The 9250-nt window shown below is 49.9% G+C and overlaps 2 protein-coding genes across 2 annotated transcripts in view; both read right to left on the reverse strand.

Moving 5' to 3' along the window:
* Positions 1 to 1253, reverse strand: part of VOLCADRAFT_99246 (uncharacterized protein) — a gene marked incomplete at both ends in the record, with an annotated part of 11408 nt that extends 10155 nt beyond the window's left edge. The window contains 2 exons of the mRNA XM_002958016.1: positions 20 to 362; positions 1136 to 1253. Coding sequence (XP_002958062.1) covers positions 20 to 362; positions 1136 to 1253 — 461 coding nt within the window. The remainder of the gene's footprint in view (positions 1 to 19; positions 363 to 1135) is intronic.
* Positions 1254 to 8370: 7117 nt separating this feature from the next.
* Positions 8371 to 9249, reverse strand: VOLCADRAFT_107940 (uncharacterized protein; the record flags this gene model as incomplete). Its single annotated transcript, XM_002958017.1, has 2 exons — positions 8371 to 8525; positions 8602 to 9249. A coding segment is annotated over one exon (333 nt), but the record flags the coding sequence as incomplete, so codon positions are not given.
* Between the last annotated feature and the right edge of the window lies 1 nt (position 9250).

The raw sequence follows: 9250 nt of genomic DNA on the forward strand, positions 1-9250 counted from the left end.
CAGAACTAATTTCACTCACTTGTGGGCCAGCCCCTCATGTGGTTGACTTGCCAGGTACTCAATCAGCACCTGCACACACACGCCAGGCAGCCCCTTGTTCAGGGTGACATCAGTCTTGACTTCATACAGGCCAATGATTGAGCCCAGCATGGACTGCAACGCATGGGTCATCATGCCATCCTCAACGCTCAGCTTCCACCCATTGAACAACTTTGCACAAAAGTCCTTCTTGCACTTGGCCCACACTGCCCCCATGATGAATATATAGTCCGTTTTTGAGGGCTTAATCTTGATGGTTTTGTGGCCGAGGTAGACCGTGGCTTGTAGCCACTCAACGGTCTGCACAGGCAGGACCTTCACACCTGCAAGGACATAGCATGGCCAGACCGGCAGGTTGGGTGCATGAGTGACCTGAGCAATACCAGGAAGACATACAAAAAGCTCAGAGCCTACATACAGCCAGTTGCTCTGCTAAACCAGTGCATGCTGCCCCAAGACACTACTCCTGCCGCCCACATTCATCACTCAAATGTCATAAACAATACCTTGAGGGGTGATGTGCTGCAGGTGCTTCACCACTCTTGTGATGGTGTCTGGACAGGGTGTCACCAAACGAACATAGCCGGTCGTTTAAACGCATTGAAAATGTAAATGAGCGGATTTTCGTCAAAACGACCCCTAAACGACCCTCTAAATGATGGTACGGAAACGTACGCTAACCGTTAATATCTTGATGGGTTTGATGGGTTTTGATGTTTTTACACATAGCTCTATCATTTCCAGTGGTGTCTGAGGGCGTTAGCCAGCATCCATGTTGGGGGCTGGGCCCAGCAATCAGCGTCCATTGGGACCTGAGTTCGAGTATGTGAAGGTCTTGGACGCAAGCAAAGCCAATAAGCACCTTGGAGTGTATTATGTGCCATCACAAGTTCTTTGGGAGCGCAATTAGGATTCGGGGACACATCCACGGCCTGTCAGAGCGAGGTGCCGGCATTGTTTAGCAGCCTCTCAACGAACGAGGTGCTCATTTCGTTTACGTTTACGTTTTTCGTTTGGTAACACCCTGCTCCAACTGCCGAGTTCTGCTGGGATGGTGCCAAAATGAGGATGCTGTCTGGAGCATCCTCATTGGCACCATCCCAGAAGAACTCGGCAGTTGGAGCCACAGGCACACAGGTGCAGCAGCACAGCACAAAGACCCCCATGACATAGTTCCACCGCACACCCACTGCACCCTCTATCGTTTTGCACATATTTAATGAACAGGAGGACGGAGTAACCTCGTTGGGGGAACTGGGCCGTGTGAGACCCTGATACAGCCAACATCCAGGGTCGGGAAAGGGTGGAACAGGATGTTGCCACCAAGCAGAGAGCATGGGTAAGCACATGCTACATGGACATATTATGGTGTCTGATGCAAAAGCAACACCGCGTGCAGTTGTCCCAAAGGTGCACCTTCACCTGGAGCTTCCTCAGGGCCACCGTCATCTTCTGAACATCGGAGAGAATTTGTTCACACAGCGGCAGCCCTGTCAGCCTGTGTTCTGCATGGAAGTATAAAATGGCACTCACAATTAAGGCTCAATTGCAAGTGGGCCGTGGGCAATGGGCAGGAAGGCTGCAGGCAAAGGAAGCATAGCAAATACCAGTGAGCAAATACCAATTTTTTTGTGTTGTGCCAGGAGAGTGGCAGTGAGTGACTGGGCGAGGCTGGTTGATAGTTGTTTTTTTCTATCTTCAAGACTGGGGGGAAAAGTCCTGCCTGTTGCAGTGACCATTGCAGGTTAGCTCATAGTGGTCGACCTCTGATCCTGACTTGCTATGATAGCCCCCAGGAGTGTGGCCTCCTTTTTGGGGGGCCTCATTGGGGGGCAACCCACAACTCTGCAGAGTGGGGAGGTTTTGTAGTGAAGTCCTTCATGAAAGCATGCACAAGTGGTCATGTAGCAGCCGGTACACAGTATGGTGCTATAAATATGTGCAGAGCGCGACCGCCAGCAACTCGAGAGACCTTTTCAGCGGTCAGCTGCTACAGGTCACCCCTTCACAGGTGCATTGCTTGAGAGTTGTGGAATGGCTTGGTGCATGGTTAGGGCATGCCGTCTGTGGTAACAAATGTCTTTGGTCTTGGAGCCTGATAGAGGCATCTATTCTGCGGGTCTTTTTAGCGCTATGGATTGGATGCAATCCATAGCATGCAGGTTGGCGTGTGCCCTGGTGGGTGTACAGTGTGTGCTACGGTGCAAAAGCAGTTTGTCTATCTCCATCTCTCCTCTGCCTGAGTAAGCATTGGGACAGACCAGAACCATCATTAGTCTGTGAAGCGCTTATAAACACCCAGCCACCAAACATACAGCAACATCTTGCACCTTGACAGCATGGTATGGTCAGTCAGCTGGTGAAGAGAAGCGTGTGTGGGGACGGCATGAGGACCGAGAAATGTGTCGCGAGAAGGTCACTGACCAGCACACAAAGTGCACCGGGCATGCTCACCAGCTTCTTCACAGCTCAAGGTGGCGTGTATCTGTGTTCAGGCCTGAACATGGGCGCCTGTTGCTATCTGTCAGCTTCAAGAAAAACGTGCTTGACCCCAAGCAAACGTTCCCGCATTTAAAGTGCAATATCTTGAGCTAGCAGGGTGTGCAGCGTGGCAGAATCTGCATATACATGTACTTGGTTGCACGTGCGTTGTGTCCGTCGTATCATCCGCCTCCCCGGTCCCTGGTCCCCGGTCGGCACGCCACGCTCCCGCTCATAACCACGCCCCATGCTTTGCTCGAGGGGTTGAGCCTATTTTCACAGCTTCTCTAAAGCTGACACCCTACCACACCAGCATCACGCTGTCATCTTCACAGGGAAGCATGTCAGGCACGCTGTGAGCCAAGTGCTAACCCATATGCCACAAAACGTAATAGTTGACATGATTAGGCACGGCAGTGGTTTCAGGCGTTAGTTGCACTGAGCGGAACTGAGTGGCACTGACAGTTACTGAGGGTTTCTCAGAAATTCCGAACAGTCAGGCCATTGTGAATGCCCAATCCTTCCCCTCTCCTCGGCTACAAACTCTTATGGTCTTCAATACTATTAGTTACTAGGGTTGGCACGGGTACTATACTAGAAAAGAGTACTATACTATAATAGTACTATGCATAGTACTATATATTATGCAGGGCTCCAAACTGGCACTAGTTTACGACGCTCGTACCGTGTTCGTACATAGTAAAATAATATAGTAAAAATAGTACTAGATAGTACTAGATTTGGGTTTGGATATTGTCCAGTACTAGTTGGACCAAGTCGAGATCTGCAGTCAAGCTGTGTTTTGAAGGGCTATAGCCGCGTCTTCGAGCTGTGCTACGTAGTTTTGATGAATAATGTCAAGGGAATCCAGTATAATGAATGACAAGGCGATCAGAGGCTTGCATCCTGGTCCAGACGTCCCCCCTGAAGTTCTCCGTTCTCGGAACGAGCTTTTAAACAAGCTACGTAACCAGAAGAAGAACGCCAAGACGGGTAGTCTTTGGGACAACTTCGATGTGGAGTGGTGGGGTGGTCTACCAAAGCTAGTCTGCTTGTTCTGCGATGAGCCGCTCAGCACCGTGAACCCATCCTTCACCAACGCGCACCACATCAAGCAAGGTGCTTGCAAGGCTCTCAAACAGCGTGCAGCGTCACTCAGCCAGCAACAGCAACAGAGTGGAACCAGCTCCGCTGCGGCGGGCCCCAGCACCGCGGATCAGTGATTATGTCTTTATGTGCCATAACACGCCTTGAGACATGGGGTTTGGGGTCCACCTACCGGGCACTGAACTAACAAAAAGTGATCTGGATGACCACAGCGATCTGCTTTCTAATGTCTAAGTAGATATTTAGAAAGAACGAAAAAAGACCTTTCCAACGGTGTAATTTTCAGGTACAACGGTTGGTCATACACCCCCCTTCTACTGGGAGCGTGTACCTGCCTAGTAATAGTATCATAGTACTACATTACTATATATAGTACTATTTCTTACTATACTATACTATTTGGGTAAAAAATATAGTATTTTTGCCAACCCTATTAGTTACTGACTGAAGCAAAGAAAAGCTGCAATGGGTGGGAAGTCACAGGGTCGTTGTCTGGTCAAAGGCGCGGTGTTTCTCGTCGTGTCGACTTGCAAATCGGCCTTTCACGATTGTGAGCGATGCGACTAAACTTACACAGTTTAGCGATTGACTGGAGTGCTAGTGGACCCCTAACGGGAGGTCGCGGGATGCAAGAGACACGCCGACCCACCAAATCCCCTCCATTCTGGTTCGAGAGACACTCATAATCCATTCCAGTCAGGGCCTGTACGATTGGCCAAGGGGTGCGCGTTACACCACACATGCAGTCTCACAAAATTCAACCAAGTCTGGTACGGCACAAATGCATCCCCACCTGACCCACAAAATCTGCCCAGTTCTGGTTCCAATTCTAGTCGGGGAAATAACTAATCGGAGGTTGTTCGATTGTGGATCGAGGCCGTTGGGCCGAACGGGAGGTAGGCGTGACTACTCTGCTGCTCACACAGCACACATCGGGGTCCACTGTAACAATCGCATCCTCACACAGTCCCGCACCGACACCCCTAGTCAATACAGCCATACCGAAGCCGCATGAGTGAGTGCTATAACCCTATGTATATAGCGCCTTTTGAATATTTAAATATTATCAGTCCTGGTGTCTATGAGCTCTGTCATCGTTACCTCCCCTCCCTTGGCACCCTACTTGCTATAACCCACCCCTTATACCCACACGTTCTCGTGGTGATCCGCCGACGGATCTGCGGCCCCAACCCGGGCTTGGTCGTCAGCGCGGCTCCTTCCTGATGTATGTATGTATGTAAATGTACGGATGGATGGATGTGACCACATGTGTGGTAATTTAACACACAGCTGACTTGCCAGGAGGTCCATGACCCACGGGTCGGTGACATCAGACGGGTCACCAAACTGACCAGGCGTATTGGCCTTATCGCTTATGTGGATGTAGGTGTGTGTTTTGATAATCTTCGAAGCTGCGAGGGTGGCAGGAAATGCCGAGGGGTGGCGGTGGTTCACGAACAACACCTTTGGTGGTTAACAGAGTCCTGTGATGGCTCCAGAACCCACCCTTCCAATACCACCGGTGGATTGGGGGAAGGTGTCTGGTTTGCCGTACACGTTGCGATCTATATGCCGTGTAAACATTGTGATCTAATCCCTTTCCAGCACATGTAGCCAGTATGTAAGTATGTATGTGTATATGTACGGCGGTTTCCTCTGCAGCAGCACATCAACACACGAAATAAGAGGCGCACCTCCCCAGGGCATTTCCCGATGTCTACTCCCACCATGTGTGTGTATTGAGGTTGGGGGGAGAAGAACCATAAACCACGAAATGGAATTACAGCCCAGTAATAAGGTATATAAACAAATAAAATAAAGCAGTGACCCCCAGTACGGCACATCAGCCCCACTCCACACACCGTACAATCCCTGTACACACGTTGAAGGGCCCCTTCCCACGCAATCCGGCGCCTCATTACCTCAGTCATCCACCACATTCACACACTCCAGCTGTAGCAGTCGCTCACCTGACGGGAGGACTGACAGAGCGGAAGCGTGGAGTTATTAGTCCTCACCGATGTAGGAAGAAGTCCAACCAAGCGGCAAGCACTAGCGTACATAAGATGTGTACGTAACGGTTAGAGACGGCGGCAGCAGAGTCTTGAACTCCGAACACCTAGTAATGTGATACGTCAGTGTCTGGCCAGAACACCCCGCCCGGGTAGCTTATATCTCGGCCTACCTGCCGGATAATCTCTACTACGGACTTTGCCGTACTAGGATAATGTTGGTGGGGCCCGGGGCCCCAGCCCGTTAGATTCGCTTACGAACAGCTGCCCAGTTCGCGACATGTGACGAAACTCGGAACATGTACGAAACTTGAGTCAAATCGTTTACAAATTAACAGTTATTGTTAAAAGTAATCGTTAAAATATTCTAAGGGAAATGTAGCTTGCTACAGTCTCCCCCCTCTGAAGCGAACCGTCCCGGGAGCGTCACTTCTTCTTAGAAGATTTCCGTCCCTTGGGTTTTTCCGGGGCTTGAGGGTGTTTCTTAGACGCCAGTTTGCGTTCATATTCGTCGATGGATTCAGCCAAGGGGGTAGACTGGCGAAGGGATTCCTCTGGTTCATAGGTATTATGACTAGAGTCGTAACCTTCCCATTTAATCAAATACTCTCGACGTGTCTTTCCACGTCCCCCTCGGACTGAAACATCACGATGGTCGACAATAGCTTCGACCATAAAATACGGCTCACCCTCAATGACGAGTGGCGCCGGCGGCTGTCGCTTTACGTCTTCTTTGTACAATTTCAACAAAGAGACGTGGAAGACCGGGTGTAGGCGGGAGGCCGCCGGTAAGTCCAGTTTTACCGCAGCTTCGCCCACGCGTGCGACAACCGTGTATGGGCCGATGAACTTGGGCATCAGCTTCTTAGTTCCAGGGGTTTTTAATGTAATATTTTTAGTAGATAACAGCACTTTCTGCCCAACCTCGTAACGCACTGGACGCCTATGCATATCGGCGTCGTCCTTTTGGACTTGTTGCGCAGCCAAGAGACACTTTTTAGCTTTGCTGATACGCTCACGAAGCATCGCTTCTTGCTTCTGAGCGGCAGGCACCTTGGTTTTGAGGTGAAGGTCAACCGGCACACGTGGTTGTCGAACACCATTCAGGGAAAATGGAGTTGTCCCCATTGCCTTCTGTTTTGAGTTGTTTATGGCAAACTCAATCAGTGGCAAATGCTCATCCCAATCATCCTGAGTGGGTGATATGTAGTGCCTGAGTGTCTCTTCCAGAACGCGGTTCATGCGTTCCGTTTGCCCGTCTGTTTGCGGGTGAAAAGCTGTGCTCATATAGAGGTGGGTGCCCAACAGGCGAAATGTTTCCTTCCAGAAATTACTTGTGAAGCGAGAGTCCCGGTCTGAAATAATGTTCTTTGGAAGGCCGTGCTGCCTGAAGACGGTAGCCACAAAGAGGCGGGCTACATCTTCAGCTGTAGCGGTTGTGTGTGTGGGAGCAAAGTGCGTCATTTTGCTCAGCCGGTCCACGAACACTACAATCGCATCGTGCCCATTGCGGGATGTCGGTAGCTGCGTAACCAAATCCATTGTCACGCTTTCCCACACCTCCGTTGGAATGGGAAGGGGCTGCAGTAATCCACCCGGCTTAGCATTTGTTGGTTTATTACGCTGACATTGGGGACATGATTTGACGTGTTCTTTAACGCCAGAGTCAAGCCCTGGCCACCAATATGATTGTGCGATCGCTTGTTTGGTGCGGTCTATACCGCGGTGGCCTGCGTAAGGGACATCATGATTAGGGTTGGGCATTTCGTTAGAATTTTTTCCGTTCTAATCTAATTTCTAATTAGATTCTAATTAGAAATTAGGATCTAATATTAGAAGAAGCTCGACAACTTTTCAGGGAGGGGTCAGTTGAACCTGAAATTTTGTATAGGCCATCACAGATGTAAACGCACGCATTTCCAATTAAATTTACTCCGGTCGGGTGCCTGGGGAGGGTACCTACCAGCCAAACCCACGCCAGACTTGCTACGGAAACAACCAAGAACGCCGCCAAACCTGTCCTTTTAAGTCCCTACTTGCACAGAATCACCACATAACTGCCGGGGGAGTGTTTGCTCGCTAAGGGGAATGCAAAAACACAGAGAGGAAGGGCTAACGTACGCAATCGTTCCAACCATCGAGCTTGCCTTCTGGAAAGTTTATCAGCGCTTTTCTGCTCTTGCAGATAGACCAAAGGTTGATGGTCCGTTACTAGGGTGACATGACTCGCACCTTCCAAGTAACAACGCCATTCTTCCATTGCCAGGACTGTGCCCAAGCATTCTTGATCTGTGGTGGAATAATTGTATTCCGCGCTGCTGAATTTAGAACTTGTATAAGCAACTGGTCGGTCGTCTTGTAACCAGACAGCACCAGTGCCATGCAGCGACGCATCAGACCAAACTACGAAGGGTTTGTCAAGCTCAGGGAGTTTTAATACTGGTGCATTTGTCAAGGCATCTTTCACACCCTGAAAGGCAGTATCACACTCCTTTGTCCAGTGGAAGGCCCTATGGCATAAACATGCCGGTTACCGACCGTTTGGGGCCCATTAACCCAACCGGCCGGTTGAATGGCGTTAACGGCCCGGTTGGGTTAACGGTCGGTTGGGTTAACGGCCAGTTGGGTTAACGATCAGTTGGGTCAATGGTCGGTTGGGTTAATGGGCCCCAAACGGTCGGTAACCGGCATGTTCATGCCATAGGGAGTATCCCGGTAGCTCGGGAAGCATCGTTCGCCAATATTAATTCAAGGACTCTAACGCTGCAGGAAAATTTTAGTAGAAGATTTAGAACTATGTATGTATTTAGTTTTAGCGTTTGTTCCCGCTTTGAGGGCGTGAAATGCCGTGTCATTGTCCCTAATAAGTCATTGTCCCGGCATTTCGGCCGATGTCCCCAAGCAACTGCTTTGCGTCCATGTCACTAGATTGGCGCAATAGGTTGACAAGGTCGTCCATATGGCACCTTTCCTTGGACAAGGCATCCTCCAATTGGCACGCGGTAAATTGACTTAGATGGTTTGCCCTGGCAAACTTATGTACTCCAAACTCATCCACTGGACGATGCTGGCTGTATTTCTTGCGTGGGCGATCTTGTCGCCGACGGGCGATGTTGTCCAGGGCGTTCCGGTCAAACTCGTAGGCGCCGACCTCATTACCGTTGTCCATGGACATTGTGTTGGAAGGATACGTTAAGGTTCAGATAAAATGAAGAAATGAAGAAGCGCTCCTTCATAGTATGGAGATGGTGGTTCTGTTCACGGATGACCGGCCCTATTAGCCTATTACTAGGAGGAGGCGATTTCCATGATGGAGTAGTATTTTGAAAATCTGTTTGCATGATTTTGAAGGGTTTATAATTCTATAATATTGCAGTGCATTCGGTCCTGCAGGCGGGCCGTATTCTTGCAGTTCTGTGACGCGGCCTGTGGTCAAACATGAAGCACCCGAGCATGCCGCATGTAGCAAAACTGCATTGGATTTGAGGTCTACATAATCCTGGGTAATATTAAAATTATTTTGGTGCAACGGCCAACGTCTTTTTATGAAATGCGTTCGGACCGCGGGAAGTTGCGAGGCCCGCAGCTGAACTTTGTTGAACGCGGCATGG

Source organism: Volvox carteri, assembly GCF_000143455.1.
Source record: "Volvox carteri f. nagariensis unplaced genomic scaffold VOLCAscaffold_84, whole genome shotgun sequence".
Classification (NCBI taxonomy): Eukaryota; Viridiplantae; Chlorophyta; class Chlorophyceae; order Chlamydomonadales; family Volvocaceae; genus Volvox; species Volvox carteri.